At 42.7% G+C, this 21,230-nt stretch overlaps 1 protein-coding gene across 1 annotated transcript; it reads left to right on the top strand.

Annotated features, from left to right (window-relative positions):
- The first annotated feature begins 200 nt into the window (after positions 1-200).
- M1AP (meiosis 1 associated protein) lies at positions 201-20,504 on the top strand. Its single transcript, XM_072927882.1, has 10 exons — positions 201-263; positions 5,882-6,168; positions 9,010-9,192; positions 11,402-11,576; positions 16,355-16,528; positions 17,090-17,240; positions 17,789-17,930; positions 18,453-18,659; positions 19,214-19,369; positions 19,588-20,504. Exons 2-10 carry the CDS (start codon positions 5,920-5,922, stop codon positions 19,726-19,728), a joined length of 1,578 nt encoding a protein of 525 aa, XP_072783983.1. The 5' UTR covers positions 201-263; positions 5,882-5,919; the 3' UTR covers positions 19,729-20,504.
- Positions 20,505-21,230: the final 726 nt, after the last annotated feature.

Raw genomic sequence — 21,230 nt, 5'->3', positions numbered from 1 at the left:
TTGATTTTGGCAAAAATAACGTGATCGGATGGTGAAAGTAAAAATAATTCAATCGGTGCTGGATGAGGTGGGAAGGTCTTAAAATGCGGATTTTTGGGAAGGAGAAGCGATCCCGGTTTTCCCGAGTAGCCAAAATTCAGGATTGCGGGGAGCGCTCGCTGCGCATGCGCGGGGCCCGCCCGGGATTCACCCGGGATTTAGCCGGGATTTAACCGGGATTCAGCCGGGATTCGGGCCAGGACCGGGAAAAACGCCCTGCCCAGGTGGGTGCGAGCCCGGACGGCGGCATTCCCACGGAAACAGCCCCGGGATGAGCCGGGATCGGGAAGCGCCGGGAGGCAGCGGCACCGGGCCCGGCCCGGCCGCGGGCACGGCGGCGGGAAAGGAGCCGCGGTCCCGGATCCCTCAGGGATCCCTCAGGGAAACTCCATCCCGAGTCTCTCAGGAAATCCCTCAGGGAAACTCCATCCCAAATCCCTCAGGAAATCCCTCAGGGAAACTCCATCCCGAATCCTTCAGGGAAACTCCATCCCGAATCTCTCAGGGAATCCCTCAGGGAAACTCCATCCCAAATCCCTCAGGGAAACTCCATCCCGAATCTCTCAGGAAATCCCTCAGGGAAACTCCATCCCGAATCTCTCAGGAAATCCCTCAGGGAAACGCCATCCCAAATACCTCAGGGAAATTCCATCCCAATTTTCTCAGGGAAATTGAGCCTCAAGTCCCTCAGGGAAATTCCGCCCCAGATCCCTCAGGGAAATTCCTCCATGAAACTCCCTCACAAATCCCTCAGGGAAATCCCACCCCAAATCCCTCAGGGAAATGCCATCCCGGATTCCTCAAGGAAATTCAGCCCCAAATTCCTTAGGGAAAGTCCATCCCAAATTCCTCAGGAAAATCCACCCCAAATCCCCCAGGAAAATTCCGCCCCAGATCCCTCAGGGAAATCCCTCCATGAAACTCCCTCACAAATCCCTCAGGGAAATCCCACCCCAAATCGCTCAGGGAAATGCCATCCCGGATTCCTCAAGGAAATTCAGCCCCAAATTCCTTAGGGAAAGTCCATCCCAAATTCCTCAGGAAAATCCACTCCAAATCCCCCAGGAAAATATCACTCCAGATCTCTCAGGGAAATCCCTCCATGAAACTCCCTCACAAATCCCCCAGGAAAATTCCACTCCAGATCCCTCAGGGAAATCCCTCAGCGAAATTCCATCCCAAATCCCTCAGGGAAATCCCACCCCAAATCGCTCAGGGAAATGCCATCCCAGATTCCTCAAGGAAATTCAGCCCCAAATTCCTCAGGGAATTTCCATCCCAAATTCCTCAGGAAAATCCACCCCAAATCCCCCAGGAAAATTCCACTCCATATCTCTCAGGGAAATCCCTCCATGAAACTCTCTCACAAATCTCCCAGGAAAATTCCACTCCAGATCCCTCAGGGAAATCCCTCAGCGAAATTCCATCCCAAATCCCTCAGGGAAATCCTATCCCAAATTCCTCAGGGAAATTGAGCCCCAAATCCCTCAGGGAAATCCCTCAGGGAAATTCCATCCCCAAACCCCTATCAAGCTTTCCCAATTTCTGTACAGCCTGGTACAGGTGTCCCAGTCCCAGTACAGCCCAGTAGAGGTGTTCCTGTCCATGTCCAGCTTTCCCAGTTTCTGTACAGCCCAGTACAGCTGTCCCAGTCCCAGTACAGCCCAGTACAGCTGTCCCAGTCCCAGTACAGCCCAGTACAGGTGTCCCAATCCCAGTACAGCCCAGTAGAGGTGTCCCTGTCCCAGTCCATCCCAGCAGTGCTCTCCCAGTTCCTCTCTCTTTTGAGACCTCAAAAGCCAGAGCCACCTCAGCACATTCCTGCTGTTCCAGGTGGCACATGCCACAGGATTTCCTGTGGGATAAGTGCTGCCTTGCCTTAAAAAAAAAACCCAAAACAGTACAGGAAATATGAACATGAAAATGTCACAGTGAGATTGACACTTTAAACTCTGAGGTCACATCCAGGGTAGAAGAGTTGAGGTTGCAGGAGCCATGGAGGAGCTGGAGGACAATCCCAGCACGTGGGTGTATCCCAGGATTTTCTGTGCAGCCTCTGGTGATTCCCTGCCTGCAGCACGCTCTGCCCATGAATTATGCAGGTTTTTATCAGGTTAGAGTGCGTGTGTTGACATGGTGTCATCCCGGATTCTTAATCAAGATGCCAGGGAAGATGGAGCAGCTGCCCCCTGAGGCTTCGTTAGCCGTGCCCATCATCTGCTCACGGAGTTATTACAGTTCCTATAAAGCTGAATTCTGGGAATTCCAGCCTGTCACTCAAGCACCCTGAGAGCCCAGCTCTCCTGGTGGGCTTTGACTTGGCTGCTCCTCCACAGGAGCACCTGGGAATGCTGCAGCAGTTTGCCTTTGCTCTGCTGCTCTCTTAAGGTTTTGTTATTTTTACTCATTTTTAGTGATTCAGGATTTAAAAGTGCCTTTTTCTATACTCACACAATGTTACAGTTGCCCTTCTTTAAAAAAAAAAAAAAAACCAAAAAAAACCAAGAACCTATAAAGGTTATAGCGAGTGATTTTAACATTAATATGAAGTGACAATTCTTCCTAAGGTTTGATGATTTTATAAATAAAAGCACGAGCCTAAAGCCATTTATTTATGATTGATTATAGCACTGATGAATAGAGTAACACATAATGTCTTCTATTATATAGGGTCTGAAATAATTTTGTTTTCAGTAGCTTGATTTTCTGCAAACTCTTTTGCTTTTATGTGTTTATTCTTCTGTTCATCCTGACCTTTTTAAATAAATACTTTCCTTTCTAGGCTAGGTGGAAAAAACTGTTCACACCAGAGGCCATCACACTGCACAGCCAGTTTATTCTCTAGTAAACCCACTCATTTATGCAGCTTGATTTGTTTTCCACATGAGAATATTCCTGTTTTCCCAGGGGTTTGCAGCTTACTCTGAAAATGGTACCTTTTAAAAGCAATTATCCTTAATCCTCTTTAACCAGTGGCTTTGGTGTTATGTCTTTTTAGACCTGGATATTATTTAATAATTTTTTTAATAACAAGCTAAGCACATAGGATGATGTGCAACTGCAGAATGTCCTCAGCAGTCACAAATCACTCACTCTAAAGAAATTTCCTTTCTGCCTCTTTCTAGTTCTGCACGATTGGTGTCTCCTTGCATTGAGCAAAATGCACATCACCAGCCCTGACACATGGAGAGTTCTGTTTTATTGAGCAATAACTTCATGTCAAATCAGCTGCCAGAGCTTGCAGTTTGCACAATTCTCATGGAATTGTGGAGGATCCCTCGGGATGGGCTCTTGTCAGTCCACCCAATGCCTAAATGAAAATGTCATTTTACCACAGCAACCACTTCCACAGAACTCCTCTGTTCTCCAGCCTCACTAGAGCTATAAAAGAAGTAAAATATTGTCAAATATTGTACAGGGAGATGCATATAAATCACATTAATGTTAATAAGCGGAGATTAAGATACCACAATTATGAAGAAGTGAAATTCAGTTGGTAAGGAGCTGATGAGGGATCTATTGTAACAAAACCACTTTAAAATATGCATATTCCTTAATAATCCACTATTTTAACCATGTTCCTAAGTGCCACATCCACACAGATTTTAAATACAGAGCTCTAAAAAGCTCTAAGAACAAATATTGCTCTCATTTAGGGCTTTGCACAGGAATAAATGTAGATGGAGAATGAGGAGCAGCTCTGCAGTGATAGTTTGGGAATACAAATAAGTAGAGTGCCAAGAATGAGAGAATTCATTCAAAATTAGGAAAACTCTGCTTCAGCATCAAAGCTCATTTTCCTCTCAGAAACCAATGCTAAGGCCCAGCTCTTGTGGATTTCTGACAGGATGGGTTTTGTTTCTTCTTTGAGAAAGCTCTGGGGACTTGCAGAATTCAGTTGAACTAAAGCCTCATCAGAACTAATTCAGACAGATAAATCCATTCCCAGATTCAGTGATGTAATTGAGTAAAGTCTGCTGGAAATTGAAAAGCTTCAGGAGTGACACTGATTAAAGGGATATCTGGCAGCTTTTCATTTGACAATCAAATTACAGCAGAGGACTAATCAAAGCAAGATACTTACATGATCTATATCTGTATTTATAACATTTTCATCAGCTCTGAAGTGTTAATCCCAGTTTTGAAATTCATGCTGTGATCACTCTTGTTTTGCCTTCACTGAAAGGCATTCTAAGGAATCCTAGAAATTCAGATTTTAATTTTTTTTTTCTGATGATTCTTCAGCCAGTTAGAAACTCATTTCTTGCTCTTCCCAAGCCTTACAGAAATTCTTACTCCAGAGTGCTGGAGGCTGTAGAAAATGAAGTATCTTGTCTCCTTGGAGACCTTAAAAGAGCTGATTGTGTGAGCTGAACACAGCACACAAATGACAGGCCAGAGCCCAACTGTGTAAATCCTTCTTCAAACTTTTACTAATTCTGCTGGGAACAAAACTGGAGGAAGAAAAAAAATTATCCCAGTTCATAACAAGATGTGTGCAGTTATACCAACACTTCTATTTTTTTTAAGGATTTCCTGTATCTTTAGAAACAGCACTGAATGTTTTGCATGGATTTAATGAAGAGAAGATTTTTAGAAAGGCTTTTTGCTCATGAAGTAGAAATAGATTTTTGAACAGGAAAATGCTCTTGTGCTTTAAGGTTGAAGGGAGATAGGGGTGGAGAACAAATTTCATATTCAAGGCCTGTGGAGGAGCTCATCCCAGGTGTTTGACTCTCAAGGACAAGAGTTGGTTCTTCACACCCACAAAGTAAAAATAAATAAATTAAAAAAAAAAAAAACACAAAACATAAAGCAAAAAAAATAAATTTTACCCACAAAGTAAAATTCATGGACATGCAGGATTTTCTTGCTGCATCCTGGGAGGAGTTCCCAGTTTTTATTTCCAGCAGCTGATGGATGCACCAGAACCAGGCTGGGGGATCACCTCACTCAGTTTTACAAACTGTGAGTTTTATAGTACTTTATGTTAACAAATTAAAAATGGAGCTGTATTTTTTTTCTATAAGGATTTTTAAGGATAAACTGTTGAATTAAGAAATTACACTTAAATTATTTTTACTTTTAACATAATAACTAACTACTTGTGGTTTGTAATGTGGATTTTTTTATCTAATTACACAATATTACTTAAACTCATGAAGAAGAAGGGGAAGAAAAAGGTGAAGAAGAAGGGCTAGTTTTTCTTCTAAAACTTCTATTTTGTTTTATATATATTATAAGATTTTAAACTAAGTATTTTACTATGTGAAATGGATTAAGAGGTTCACTGGGGGAGCATCTACATGTTTTGTGCTCTGTGCTTTGCACTTGGGATCACTGAGTCTCTGTGTGTAATAAGGGACTTGTACATTAACTATAGTTCGAAGAGACTAAACTTGGCCTTCTCCCTTGAAAGCTGAATGGGAATTTTGTAATTTTTTTAAATGTATACAGTCTGTCCTAAAGATATTTCCAAAGACAGCAGCAGTAGCTGTGGGAATCACAGTTTTTGGTCTGATCAGACCCAGTTTTGGTCTGATTCTGAGAAAAAGAAACAAAAAATTCACCTTACTCTGCATAAAAAAAAAAAAAAGCTTGTGATGGAGGGAGAGAGAAATTGCAATCAGTTAAATATCTGAAGTGATATTATATACTTTTATCTAAACTACACACTTAAAATTTTAGTTTCATTATTTAATTTTGGAAGTTTCCTCTACAGCTTCAGGTCAAACGCAGTGTTCTCTTGGGGGTCAGTGCTTGTTAGCACAGAAAGTCTAAAATTCTCAGGAACCAGGGTTCTGACACTCATTGCTGTTCTTTATTTATTTCTCCTGTTCAGATGCATCACCGTGCACGTCACACCCGCGTGCTGAAGCCATGAATTGCAGAAAATTACCCTCAGAACCACGGAGAATTTTCCCTGCTGCCAAAGCCCCCAGCCAGCAGCCATCCCACATCCTGGTGGTGGATGTCACCTCCCCTTCCTGGGCCAACACTTGCTCCGTGCTCTCCGAGGCTCTGGAGAACGTCCTGTGCCTGGCGTGTGGCCTGGCAGGGCCCTGCAGGGTGCCCCTGCTCAGCCTCTACGTGGTGCAGCCCCAGCAGGAGTGTCTGCTGCCCTTCACGGTATGCTCCAGGCTGTGCTGCTGCTCAGGGGACAAAAAAAAAAAAAAAAGCTAATTATTTATATCTAAATTCATATCTAAAAATCTGTACACAAATTTAAAAATCTACCCTTCTCAGGAGGATTGTTTCTCAGTGAGGTCAATTTTATGAAAGGGTAAAGCTGAAAAAGAGGAGTGTCCTTTTTGATCTGTGAATCTGATAAATTAGGTTTTGTGCTCTTCCTTCCTAAAACATCTTTTTTGGGGCATCTGTTGCACCTTTCGTGTGCTGCTTTATGCTGTACTGCTTCTCTGTCAGAATTATCACACACAGTCTAGCTGGACAAATATTACCAATGTGTGAGAGGTTCTAGGTATTGAAGGGGAAAGCTGCAGAGTTAAAATATAAAATATTAAATATCTGTGTTGAATTTGATAAACATCCTGAAATCACAGAATCGTCTGGAAAAGTCCTCTAAGACAAAATCCAATTCTAAACCCAGCACTGGCAAATCCACCACTTAACCACGTTCCTAAGTGCCACATCCACACAGATTTAAAATACAGAGCTCTAAGTCAGTAAGAACAAATATTGCTCTCATTTAGAGCTCTGCACAGGAATAAATGTAGATGAAGAATGAGCAGCAGCTCTGAGGAATAGTTTGGGAATACAATCTTAAAGTTCACAAGAATTTTTGAAGTCATCCTGTTAGAAATAATCATACACAGGATTAACCCTTCCACTTTATACAGCAATGGTGGGAAAATTCTGAAAATTTTGTCATCTTTACATCTTGAGAAAAATAAAAAAACAGAGGTCAAGAGTAAATAAGCAAATGTGATCTGCAAGAAGACTCTGGCTAATGGTGGTGTTTATTTTGTAGGAAAGGTTATAGATAATGTGACAAGGATAATCTTATGACTGCTGCTCCTGATCAGCTGTCTTTTTTATTTAAACAACAATTCCTCATTTTGATAGTCACCGTTTTTAAAGGCAAAGGAGCCCTTAGATCACTGTTTTGTTCATATCACAGGTTATTATATTTCACTAAAGTACCCCTATCTCATTAAACCTTCCTTCCTGAAAGCCATATAGTTTTGATCTGAAGACAAGATAGGTAATCAAGTACTTCTCTTGATAATTTCATCCAGTGGCTAATAATTGTCATTGTGAAACCTGGACCTAGTTCTTAATTTGCATGTATTTGCTTTATCCTCTTGGGACTTCTTAATATATTTACTCTTCTGGCTAGGTTGAAGAACATGCTTGCATTTTATCCTTTCTTCCTCTAAACAGGAGTCCCTTCTCTGTTCAGGCTGGTAAATCAAGAAAAAGTTATAAGTTTAACTGCAAAATATTTTTACAATTATTTTAATAATTTCCAAGCCATTCTTTGTATTCACTCTGCTGTTTTTTTGGGTGCTACATTCCACTAGCAGACATTAGCTGCTATACTGAAGCTGTTTTTCAGAGCTGTGTTAGACAAATCATGAAGTCAGGAAAGCCCCAGAGCCGAAAATAGAGATGGGGAGAGTACATGAGGAAGTGTCACACACACTTACCCTGGTTTTAACCTTTCCCCTGTGGTTGTTTATGGTCTCTGTTCCCACTGGTCTCCCCAGTAGGAGAGTCCATAAAGCCTCCCTGGAAAGGGCAGGGAGGCCAAAGAAAGAGAAACCAGAATGAAAGCACGTAACTGTGGGGAAAAGTAAATGGTGGCAAGATAAGAAATCAGCATTGAAACATCAAAAAATTTAATGTGGGACTGAGTAAGAACTGAACAGAGCCTTTGTAGCTTCCCACTCAGTCCTGCTGAAAGCCCACCCTACAAAACAGGGCTCAGGGTTCCTTCAGTGACTCAGGCCTCCACACACCTGAAACAAGTCAAATGTTCACCTGCTGCCTCTTCAGTGGGGAAGGTGACCTCTGGCAGCAGTGTCTTGTATTGCTTTAAATAAATTTGGTAGAGTTCACTCAGTATCTTTTCTGTGGCCACAATGTACCAGTTTAGCTGCTGGATCTGTCTCAACTCTGAGTTCTTGGTGAGGTTCAGGTGAGCTGGCTTCTCTGTGACCACATTATGGAGAGGTATTTCATGTTGTTTACCAGCTCTCTTGGATTGAAAAGACACGTGTCTGCTAAGGAAGGCAGGAGCCTTCCTTGAAATGGAAAATGTAAACCCCCTCCCTCTGAATTATTATAATTTTGCAATTAAGGGGCTCTCAGGTGAAGATATGGGAATAGGAATAACAGGAAAATTAAAACTATAAATTCAATAGTATAAAAAAAGAAAGCAAACCACTGACAGTCAGAGCATGCCCTGACCCCCTGTGGGTCAGGGAGGTGGCAGCAGTCCCATCCCATAATGGCTCAGCCCTCCTGCAGTGCCAGCTGTGCTTCTGCTGGAGCAGGATCCTGCTCAAGGGGGGAGTTTTCCTCTGGAGCTCCAGGGCTGGGGGAGATGGGCCTGGGCTCCTCTGGGAATGCAGTGGGAAGAAAGCTGCTCCTCTGGGAATGCAGTGGGTAAGAAAGCTGCTCCTCTGGGAATGCAGTGGGCTAAGGCTGCTGTGTTTTTCCCAGGTCAGATTGTATCCAGGTAGGAATGTTTGGCTCCTCCCCATGGGTGCAGCCTCTCCCAATGGGATGATGGAATTTTCTCAGCCATGCAGGGACACTCACTGGCCCATGAACAGAAGAGATCTCCTGAAGGGAGGAATGGTTGTGGAACAGATAAAGAAAGTTGCCCAATGAACAGCAAATGACTGCCCCACCTCTAACAGATGATAATAGAATACAAACCCCCAGATACATTTTGTAACCTAAGCCACCAGCCTTTCCTGCTCCTTGAACCCTGTTTTGCAGCAAGTGAGAGAAAACTTTGCCCGAATTCAAGCCTGCATTTCAGAGCTCCGCTCGCTCCCGGCTGAAGGCTGCTTCCCACAGGGGGGGAACGGAGTGCTGCAAGCTGTGCAGGATGGATTGCAGCAGTTCAAGCAGTACAGCAGGCACACAGCAGCAGGAGGCTCCACAAATAATTCTGTTGAGGTAAGAAAATGCTGGGAAGGGAGTGGGAGCCATCTATTCTTGTTTGAAAGCAAAACCAGTGAGAGACTCCAAGTCAGAAATACAATTTATTCGGAAAAGGGAAAAAAAACCAAACCAAAATACATGCAATAATACAAAAGAAAAAAACACAGAGTCAGAATACAACCTGACACCCTTTTGGTCAGGGTGTTGGTAGCAGTCCAATTGGAATGGCTGCAATCCTCCTGGAGTGGCAGGTGTGGTTCTGTCAGAGCAGTGATCTTGTAGAAGGGTGTAGTCTTCCTCTGAAATCCAGTGATAAAACACAACTATTCCTCTGGGAGCCCAGTGGAAAGGCTGAGTCTGGTGTCCCAAAAACTCAGATTATTTCCAGGTAGGAATGCTTGGCTCCTCTCTCTGGGCAGAGCATCTCCCAATGGGCTGCTGTAATTTTTATCAGTCATGCAGTGACATTCAATAGCCCATTAACAGCAGATGTTTCCCCGGGGGGAGGATTGGTTTGTGCAAGAGATAAAGAAAACTGCCCAATGAACAGAAGAGAACTGCCCCACCTCCAGCAGATGGCAAATAGAAAACATCTTGCCTTGCAATCTAGGACACCATCCCACATTATTATGCTTTATAAATGTGTATTTCGTGTGCAGTGAACATGCAGAAAAATTTAGGTGTTCAGCACTCTGGATGTGTCAGAGATCCACAGAAGTCCTGAAGGAAGATATCAAGTCCCCAAATTCTTCTAGACAGATTCCTGTGGAAAATGGGACACATCTAGGGAAAGCTGCCCTGGTCCAGGATCTGGTAGATTTTGGTGGACACACTTTTGGTGGATTTTGGTGGCTGTATTTTCAGCTGTAAATGTGCGTTTTTGCATAAAGGGGAGGGAAGCTGCTAATAACACATGAGAACAGATATGTAAATGCAGAAAGCAGAGCAAGGTTCACAGGAGGAAGTATTTTTTTAAGCAGTTTCAAATGACATGAAAGGACAGGGAGTTATTGAGGGGAAAGGGCTCACACAGAAATGGTGTTTTCCTCTGGACAGCAGAAAATATCAACTCCAAACAATCTTGCATTTCAGACTTCCCTAGCTCAGGGTCCACCTGCCAGTGATAAAAAGCCAAACTGAGATTCCCACAAGTGAAATTTGCCAAGTCTTTCTGCTTTGTTTGGGTCCTTAAACCCTTCCAGAGTCTCACAGAGTCACGGTGGGATCAGGCTGCATTGAGACTCACTCCCAGTGTCTGTCCAGGAAACTTTTCTACTGGTTTTCTACTTTTCTTGGGGCTTTAAGGTATTTTTCCTGACCATTTGAAAGGTGATTTGGGCTTTAAAGATGGGGGTTGGAACAAACAGAGCATGCTTTGGGGACAAGACCTTTTTTGACACACAACAAAACCCAGGACGTTTTCTATACTTGCAGGATCAAGCTACATTAAAAATTAAGTTAATCCATGGATATAAGGAGTTTTTACTGCCATAAGCAGTTCTTCTAGACTTGTTCTAGATTATGCAATTATTTTTCTAGTTCTTCTAAATTATGCAATTTTATTGTACTTCTCTTTGCAAGGGGATGTAAGACATGCTGCAGGGACAGGCTCTGGTCACTGACAGGCAGGAGGGAGTTTTACCCTTACAAAAGGCAAAAAAAAACTTTCAAAAAAAGGCCTCTTTTTGCTCCAGGTACTTAAGTGATTGAAATTTCTCTCCCCCTCCATCACACTCATTTTTTTTTATGCAGAGTAAGTTGAATTTTTGTTTCCTTTTCTCAGAATCAGACCAAAACTGGGTGGTGGGAATCACAGCTACTGCTGCTCTCTTTGGAAATATCTTTAGGATAGACAGTATAAATTAAAAAAAATTAAACTCCCATTCAGTTTTCAAGGGAGAAGGCCAAGTTTAGTCTCTTTGGACTATAATTAATGTACAAGTCCCTTATTACACACAGAGACTCAGTGATCCTATGTGCAAAGCACAGAGCACAAAACATGTAGATGTTCCTCCAGTGAACCTCTCAGAACATTTCATATTGGCTTAAATGTGAAAGAAAGCTCAAGAAAAAAAATTGCTTATAAATCTGCTTTTGAATAGATGAGATATTTCAGCAAGATTTCTCCTCTCTCCACAATGAGACCAATACTACTCAACATCTTCACCTCTCAAGAGAGAATAGGAGTAGAGGCAACTTCTTTATGCTCTGATTTGTGCTTCAGATCACAATTTTGACCAGCCAGCCCAGCAGAGACATGGTGAAGCAGCTGGAAAAGAAATTACAAGACGTAGATCTGGTGAGCCTGCGAAGAATACAGGTCATTGAGGTTGTGAAGAGAGATTTCCTGGAGCCTGAGGACGTGGAGCAGTGTGTGCCAGCAGAGGAGCCCAGCAGTGGTGAGTGGAAGGCATTTTTAGGGAAATTATGGCTTTGAGCAGCAGCACTTCTCTGGGGCTTGTAGAACTTACAGACCTCGTGTATTTTTGGAGTCCTGGATGCTGAGAATTTCACACTTTCTGTGCTGACAGGCACTGACCCCCAGGAGAACACTGCATTGACCTGAGGCCGTGGAGAAGGTTTCCAAAATGGAATGATAGAACTGGGATTGTGGGTGTGCAGTTTTAATAGAAGTGTGTAATATCACAGGGTGGAAAACCTAGAGTTTAAGGTTTTAGAATATAGTAATATATATAAAGCAAAATTGAGGTTTTAGGACAGACACTGATCCTTCTTCTTCACCTTCTTCTCCATGGGTTTGGGTGGTATTTTGTAATTGGACAGAAAAGTCTCCATTGTGGACTTTGAGTGATTAGTTATTGGGTTAAAAGTGAAAATAATTCAAGTGTCATTTCTTAATTGGACATTTTAGCCTTAAAAGACCTTGTAGAGATAGATATGGGGCCATTTTGTAGCTTGTTAGTGAAATGCTGCAGAACTCACTGTTTGTGAGACTGTAACATAGATAAGAAATAATAAACATCTGAGTCTGAACACAAAATACCGTCTGGAGGGCTTCAATCCCGACCTTGACAGGAATAAAAAAAAAGCCAAGAACTGGCAGTGTTACTTCAGCTCCTGGTGTTATTTAAAATTCATGTGTGACACAGCTTCACTGTGGGGGGTTAAAGAGAAAAAGGCATTGAGTTCTGGGGCTAACACATGAAAAAAGCAGCAGCAGTAAGCAGGACCTGTATCAAAGACAAAAAAAAGCAGCTAATTAAGAGGCTTGGTCAGTGACAGTAACTGTTCCCAGCAATGTGCAGCCTGGCAGAGAGGATTATGTGGGGATTTTTGAAGTTTTGAATGAGTTTGAGACAGGACTTCTGAGCTTTTTAGATGATGTGGTTGATTTTTCTTATCTTCTACATGGGCAGGAAGGGTGAGTTAGGCCCACATCGTTACAGCATGGTTCAGAAGGCCATAAGACCTTTAGTTACAAGACTTTTTAAGGCATTATTGACTAATAAAACACTGTTAATAAGGATATTTATGGTTTTGACCCAATCCTTAAATATTTTCTTTTATGGACCCATGCTACAGTGTAAGTTTTCCTAGCTAATCATTTTATGACACACAAACTCACAGTACTGCATTCTAATTTCTTCATTTACCTTTGTAGCTACTTTAATTTTTTCTATATCTTAAACTCTAAAACTCTCAACTTTCTTTTACTTAGCTTACCCTGTGTTTTGTTTTAAACTATAAATCTACATTCTTGCTTCTAGCACTTAAGTTTGGAAGCTATTTCTAAACTCTCAGATCAAGTCTTGTGTTTAATTCTAAGCTTTGGCTTACAGGCCCAAAGTTCTGAGAATTCTTTGTATTTCAGATTCCAACAGGATTAAAAAGGGTTATTTCTGTTTTTTACTGAGGGACAGACTGTGCTATTTGTTTCTTGCTGTTCATTTTCCTGCGTGGTTGCAGTAAATTCCTGGTCAATTGTAAGGACTGGGAATCCTGCAGGGACTTCTTGGAAGGCTCAGCTCCACAGAGGAGGAGATGCTCTGTGCCTCTCTGTCATGGGGCTGCTTTAGGGTATGCAAAACCCCACCCAAATTATTTTTAAACGTGGATTTTTGTGTAGCCCTTTCACCCAGTAGATGGAATAAAAATATCAATGTGGACATAAAGGCCATTGAAATGTCAAGGGATGAAATTCTAATTTTCTGAGTGGATGAACTATTTGGTCTTTAAGAAAAGTAACAGGGGATGAATAGGTCTGATAATTGGGAAAATGAGCCTAACTGGTTTATGGTACCCATTGGAGCTCCCTTCTCCTGTTTCAGAAAAAAAAATCCATTTTACTCTAAAAAAATTACAGTAAACAGCATTGAATTTGCAAGATCCAGTGTGCAGGAAGTGCAAGATTAGTGTTGTGTTGAACTAGAAAATAAATATCGTGATGCAGCACTTAATCAAGAGCTTCATTTCACTGAGGATATTTCTTCCATTAGTTTTTTTAGGGGTTATTTGAACTACTTAGATTTTTAATATCCAGAGCAGGATCAGGATATCCCCTTCATAGGTTCATTCCCAGGTTAGTGCAGCTGCAAAAGACTTCAGTAGATTGAAAACCCCACGCTGGCAAATCTTAGAACAGCTTTGAACATGCTCAGATCTCAGAATCAGAGCAAACTGATTTAACTGAACCCCGTGGAGAGCAGGACATTTGAGGTGGGAATAATCTGGGGGAGTAACCAACAGGATGCCTGGCCTTTGGATGGACTGGTCTCTAATTATTACTACTACTGCTGCTATTATTATTATATAATAATATTTATTTATTTATTTATTTATTTAATAAAAAATAATAAAAATACTATCTAATGATATTATATATAATAATAAAAATAAAAATAATGCTTATTTATTATAATACATACTTTAATTATATATGCATTATATATAATATAAAATATATCTTACATAATATATTATAGATTTCATATATATTTATTTAAATATATATTAATATATATTTAATATGTTTTATTATATTTTAATGAAATATATAAATGTATATTTTTACATATTATTATTTTATATATTATTATATTATATATTTTTATTATATATACACTATATAGAATCTAAAATATTTATTACATAATATAAATTATATATAGTATAATATATATTATATATACTATGCACAATATATTATAGATAATATTTTTATTTTAAAATTATATATAATGTAAATGCATAATGTAATAAACAAATTATTATTATTATTATTATTATTATTATTAAATTTAATATATATTATGATATAATAATATAATTATTATATATCATTATATACTTGTATATTATATTATTATATATTAAATATTATATATAATTATATATTATATTATATATATTGTTATATTATATATTATATATATTATATATTATTATATATTATATAATATATATTATTATATATTATATGTAATATATAATATTATATATTATAATATATTATATAATATATATTATATATAATTATATAATTATATTTAATAATAATAATAATAATAATAATAATAATAATAATAATAATAATAATAATAATAATAATAATAATAATAATAATAATAATAATAATAATTCCCCTCTGCCTCATTACACTCCCTGAAAGCAGCTGAGCCCTGCCAGACCTTTTGCTAACAAAGGTTAATATTTGCATGTGCTGGAGATAATTGCTCCCAGCTGTTGCTGTTTGATAAAAACAAACAAGTCCTGCAGATGAAGCACTAATGCCTTTTTTATGACCACAGCTCATCTTCTGCAAGTCCCAGGGCTCCTTTCTCTGCGTGGGCTCTGCTCTCCAGGAAGTTTGAGACCCACTGCACAGGAGATATGGGCACCCCAACCTGTTTTTCCTAATAAATGCAGTGAATTTCTTTTAAAATTGTCATGTCTTGTGCCAGTTGCAGATGTGTACGTGTTAAATATCTATTACAGAGGAAAAAAAAATTAAAACTAAAAGCCAGGGAAATATTTACTGAGGAAAGAACTAAAGCATTTACCAGCCCCAAAAAACAAATCAATTCCCTTGTCAGCTGGTTTTTGCTGTTTGTAAAAGTCAATTACATGGATTTCCTGGTGCTTTGTTTTCTGAGCTGTAAATGCCCTCTTCAGTGCACATCCCTGAGAGAAGCCCAAGCCTAAAATCTGTAGGAAATGCATCCAAAACAGGATCAACAGTGAATTCTGCAGGGAAATGGGAGCAACAGGGCAAGGGGCTAGAAGTGGGAACAGCTCAGTTCATGAAGAGCAGCCTCCAACTAAAAAAAAAAAAATAAAGAACCAAAAAAAAGTAGTAAAAACTAAAAAAAAAAAAAAAAAAAGAAAAAAAAAAAGGCATTAAATATCCTGACAGCCAGGGACAGTCAGAGAGGATAAGGAAAGGTTTTTAGTAGCAAGGGCAGTGTGAAAGATCTGTTGTGAGTGGAAGGCGAGTCTGGTTTGCTGCAGACACAACGTAATCTCTTCCTCAAGGCTGGGAGGTGGGGACAGTCAAAAAGTGTGTCCTGCAGAGCTAGAAATGAATTAATTTCTTGGGATTTTCCTTTGGTTCTGGGTTTTTTTAATGCATGCGTGTCACTTTTGCCAAATGGCATTAGAAATGCTAATGCACAAAGAAAAGATTTCTCAGTGTAGATGGATGTAGGACTGTTTTTTAATCCCCCTGCTGGCCTGGTAAACACAAGGAGGGGAAAAGGCTATTTCTGCTATTTATTCATCTTCTCAGAAAGCCTTTCCACATCCTGGCTGTATGGTAAAGCTATTAGTGCTACCACACTGTATCTCCTGGGCTTAAATGTGGTTATATTGCACATCTTATGCCATTTGCAAATAGAGGTTTTTTTCCCTTCCCTTTATTTTATTTATCACATTTTTTTATTTTGCTGATGGACTTGAAGCTAGCTTCTAATCTGGATGCACCTTTGAGGAATTATTTGTGGGTAGTTTTGTTTTTTGGGTTTTTTTCTGGGTTTACATTGTCTATACCCTTCCTAACTCTGCTGTCTAGCCTACATTTCTCCATGCTTAAAAGTTGTTGCTACATCAAACCACATTTGTCTGTACCTCCAAAAAAGCAGTTTAATAATTGCTGAAGAAATATTTTCGATGGCTGAAAACATTGGTGCTTTTTCACCTATTTTTTTCCTTTTTCCTGCAGATGTGGCAATCCTGGGAATGGACATCGAGGTGCAAACTGTAGAGGACAATGTCATCAGCCTGGAGATGCTGTTTAAAACGTGGCTCCATGACCATGGCACAGAGAGGGAACAGCTCCATCTCCTCCTTCCCTCAGGAAGTTTTGGCCACGCTGCTGCACCCAAGAACACCATAAGTATTTAATTTTCTTCCCCTTTGCTCCCCTTCAAGGAGCTCCTGAATCCCTCAGCCTTAAAGGTTACCCAGGATTGTCCTATGGGTACCTTCCCTCCTATTTTGAGACCCAGGGGAGGTCTGTGGATAAGCTGCAAAATCATCAGGTTTACAAAACTGCTCTTTGCTGCCACAGCTGCTGAGGCTGCAATCATTTCCATTCTGCAGCAAAAATGTGCCTGGAGGGGCATGTGAATTTACAGCCACGTGGTCAAGGTAAAAAGGAGCCTGGAGAATTGAACAGCCCTAAAAATTGTGTTCAAAACAGAGTCTGTGCCAGAGCTGCACTTAAATAAAGGCTGTCTTACAGAGCTGCACTTAAATAAAGGCTGTCTTGCAGAGCTGCACTTAAATAAAGGCTGTCTTGCAGAGGGACTTGGGGACAGGTTGATGCCTTGCGTCAGGCTTTAATATTTTCTTTCCTGCAATAGTTGCTAGAAAACATTAATTTTTAAGTGTTTTGAGCATGTCATGTTCTAAACATTGCAAATCCCAGCGACCTAAACCATTCTCCTTCTCCCAGTGTGCCTGAAGTGTGATTTGCAGGAGAGGCTGCTGGACCCAGCCCTGCTTTTGGGGACAGCTGATGGCACTGGGAGAGCAGCAGATGCCAGTTCTCCCTGGCACATGGCAGCCTGGCCATCCACAGCTCTGCACAAACTCCGGGTGCTGAAGTGAGTGGTGCTCCTTGTCTTCCACCGGGTGACTGGGGGAGGGTGCAAGAAAAGCTTCATTTTCCTGTGCAACATCACCCTGGGGCCTGCTGACATCACCAGGAGGCTCTGGGGTGCTGATGAGCCAAATTCTGGTGTGAAAAACCCCCAGTTCCATCACTCTTCCTCTCATGGAACAACACAGCCCACATGCAGACCACAGTCACTCCTGGTGTCACCACAGCACTCAATGAGGGTGACACCACAGATGCCATTCCTGCAAAAGTTCTTTTGCCCCAGTGAAATGTTTTATTGCAATAACTCTGCTCTCTCATTACCTAATGAGGCCACAGCAATTAATTGGATGTCAGAGCCTAAGCAAAGCCTCACAGTGCTGTGAATTCAGCTAAGAATTCATTTCCTGGCTGCAGTTCATGGCACAGGGCAGAGCACAGAGATGCTCTCCAGTGTCTTTTCTGAGACTTCTTTAGAGGAAAAAACAGAATCATTTCTAAGTTGTGCAGTTTATTTTACAATTATGAGCACTAACATGAGCTGTATCCTGGCAGGGCTCTGAAGTCTGAAGGGGTCTGTGAGTCTGTACTCTATGGACCACCCTTCATCATCAAGCCCACAAGCTGCTGGCAGCTGGACTGGGATGAACTGGAGACAAACCAGCACAGCTTCCATGCTTTGTGTCACAGTCTCCTGGTGAGTGTGGGAAAACTGCAGTGTGATGGGGAGGGATGGCCAGGGAAAGGAACAGTGAGTGCACACCTTGTAACATCTGTCTGGCTGCACCAGCAAACATTTTAAAAGCTGCAGCCTCATCTCATGGGCCAGAGTTGGGCTTGTAGATCCTTCCATCTGCTGGAAAGATGCTACAGCTCATCAGACCTTATGGAAGACCCTCAAACCTACCAGAAATTAGGGTTTGGAGGTGTGAAGTGCAAATGCCAGGGTTGGAGTTAGACTTGAGACTTTAACAGCAAAAATAATCAACCAAGGCTTGGACTGTGGAGAACTGGCTGTTACTGACAAGCTGCAAACCAAAACTGGGTGGTTTTTTACGCACTGACTTGCTAAAAAACAAACCAAATGCCATACTGTCCTCAGCCCTGCTGCAGAATAGTTTCCCTTCCGTGATGTGTGAGTGTGCCTGCCCTGAGCCCTCGGTGCAGCGCTGAAGGAAGTGGCTGTTGCTGTTGTTCACACCTGGATTTTGCCCTTTAGAAAAGGAAGTGGATGCTCTTGGCCAGGCACGAGCCCCAGAACATTGGACCAAACTGGAACGTGGTGGTGTATCCCTATTATGTCATCGTCCCCTCTGACTCTGCCAGTCTCCTGGTGAAAGCAGTGGCCATCAGAGAGCTCCTGCTGCCTTCAGCCTTCCCAGCCCTCTTGGCTGAGCACCCTGAGCGAGTCAGGGGCCCCATCGAGGTGAGTCACTCGTTATCAGCTCTGTTATCACCTCAGCAGATAACGAGAGAAGGAAATGGCTGTGACAATGTCTAGTGACAATGTCTAGTGACAATGTTTAGTGATAGCTGGAGTGTGATGTTGCACTCCAGAACTCCTTCCCAGCAAACAGTTTTCTCCACGGACAAGTACCTGTCCTTTGGAGCCATGTTGTGTGTCTGTTGGGGAGAAGAGACCTTGTGAAGCAGAGTTGAGGGTGACAGTGCCCAAAAAAGGAGTTCCAGCTTGTTGGCTCATTCTGGGCACGGGAAAGGGTAGCACTGCATCCTGCATGAGAATGTTTAAATCCATTAAGATCTGTTTGGAGATGCCTCTTGCTCTATACACAGTTAAGAGTGCTCCTTATGGTTTGCAGCACAGCCAAAAATCCCTTTACTTTTCACTGCAGGGTGGGTGGTTTGGAGTGTCTACAACACTGTCCCCGAAAAAGAAACCAAAAAAAACACAAACATGCAAACCCCACAACCTCCACCTGTCACATCCTGTAGCAAACTCAAGTTCTTTCTTCCAAGCAGAGCGCCCTGAACAACTTGGAAGTGGAAGTTGCTTACAACCCCTTGCACCTGAAGAGCAACCTCTACAAATACCTGAAGAGTTCCTTGTACAAACCTCCACACCGGCAGCAGCCCCAGCCCCGGGAGCAGCGCCTGGAGCGGCACCAGCCCAGGCAGGTTAGTCCCTGTGTGTGTGAGCAGCCTGCCTGGGGTCTGATGTCCCCTCCTGGCCAGATTCCAGCAGATTGTGCCCTCCTGGTCAGATTCCAGCAGATTGTGCCCTCCTGGCCAGATTCCTGCAGGGGGGCTGCAGGCAGCTCCCTGTGCTTAGCAAGGTGAGGCACAGCCAGAACCTCTCCCCCCACACGGATTTGTGTTTTGTCCCTGTCTTGCAGCCTCAGAGCAGAGCCAAAGCTGCAGTGGCTCCCCTGCTGATGGCTCCCTCTCCCCTCCAAACCAGACCAGCAGCAGCAGCCAGGAGAGGCTCCTGTGAGGGCTCCCTGCTCCCCAAGGAGTACGAGGAGTTCTTGCAGTGAGCAGCAGGACCTGGCCCTGGGCAGCCACAGGTCCTGGCTCAGCAGCTGGCCGGACGTGGTCAGGCAAGACACTGAGCTTGGCCTTGGTGAGACAGGCACTTCCCATCGTTTGTTCCTCCTGGTTGTTGTTTCACGGTTGTGTTCGTCACCAAGCCGGTTCTGCAGGAAGTTTGCTGCTCGGGGACCCTCTGTCCAGAGATCCAGCAGTCCCCTGCAGCAGCAGCAGCAGCAGCACCACGTATTTCCTGTTCTTGCCAGCACACGTCACCAGCCTGCCTCAAATTTGGGTTTCTGAGACTGGGCTAGCACAGGCCACAAATCACAGATTGCTGCCAGTGGGAGCTGAAGAGCTGCAGGCAGAGCAGGGAGAAAATCAGACAAGGCAGGCAGTCGTGCTGAGCTGCCCTCATCCCACAGCAGCAGGTTCAGTGGGGTGGCTGAGTAGGAATGAAACAGGGCTCTTGGATTTAATCTTAAAGCCTGGAGTTCTGCTCTCCAGATGATTTGGTTGCTTCCAAGATTGGCCCTGCTGTTCAACGCCCCAGCTCATGAAGGGGGTTGTAGCAAATGCCAAGCCAGAGCAATTCCAGAGGATTCCTGCCCAGATGCCAGCCTGTTTTTCAGTGTAGGTGTAGGGTAGGTGTGAGCCAAGGGCAGCTTGACCAAGCCAAAGTGGGGTGGTGTCACTGAGCCCCTGATGCCAAGCACCAGCAGAGTTTGTGTTCTACTTACGTGATTCTAAAAAGCTGTTCCAAAATAAAGTTATCCTCCACGGAGTTCACTCTCTGCTTGTGGTTTCTCACATGTCCAGCAGCACTGCTATCCCACCACTGACCTGTGCTTCCTGGGAAACAGCTGCAGGTGAGCAAGGGCATGAGACAAGCACCACAATCCCATCAGAGCCATCTCTTCTCCCTGGGATCAGACAGGCCCAAAGGCAAGGGCTGGCTCTTCCCATGCCCTGGCACCTCATCAGGCACCTGCTGGGGCAAGACATCAAGGGCAGGTACCATGGAAGACAGGGCAGGCACCCCTGCAGGCACAGGGATCATTTGGTGCAGGAATGAACACACAAACGGCCCAGCCTGGGGCCTGAAAACCAGTCAACAACATCAAATGAAAAAATCAGGTTTAGGGAGGAGGCAGCAGGTAGGCAACAAAGTTTTTGGAACCACCTCGGCCTCCCTCAGATTTCCCAAAACCCATTAGACTTTTCCCCTTCTCCTGCAGCAAAACCCCAGTGGAGAAGAGGACCCAACAGAGGGGAACAGCCACAAATTGGTCCTGGCCACAGCTGAGCTGTATTTTTACAGGACTGAAGCTTTCCCCTGTAACCTGGGAACCGATAAATACCCAGAGTTCATCACCTTATCACCATCTCACCAGCCTGGGGACCTGAACCTCCAGACTTCCCCCAGTTTGGCTGAGCTGGGGCTGCAGAAGTCGTGCTTAGCTCTCTGCACAGGTGCAGCACAGTGCTGCCTGTCACCTGCCTGTTGTGT

The sequence above is a fragment of the Taeniopygia guttata genome, chromosome 4 (assembly GCF_048771995.1).
Source record: "Taeniopygia guttata chromosome 4, bTaeGut7.mat, whole genome shotgun sequence".
Lineage (NCBI taxonomy): Eukaryota > Metazoa > Chordata > Aves > Passeriformes > Estrildidae > Taeniopygia > Taeniopygia guttata.
The sequence above is the reverse complement of the archived record's forward strand: the minus strand, read 5'-3'. Positions and strand labels throughout refer to the sequence as shown.

What these genes read in the sequence shown, in the direction of transcription:
- M1AP (XM_072927882.1), top strand. Translation starts at nt 5,920, where the DNA reads ATGAATTGCAGAAAATTACCCTCAGAACCACGGAGAATTTTCCCTGCT. An exon ending in AGCAGAGGAGCCCAGCAGTG is followed by an intron (nt 11,577 to 16,354) that starts GTGAGTGGAAGG and finishes TTTTTCCTGCAG; the next exon opens with ATGTGGCAATCCTGGGAATG. An exon ending in CTTTGTGTCACAGTCTCCTG is followed by an intron (nt 17,931 to 18,452) that starts GTGAGTGTGGGA and finishes TTTGCCCTTTAG; the next exon opens with AAAAGGAAGTGGATGCTCTT.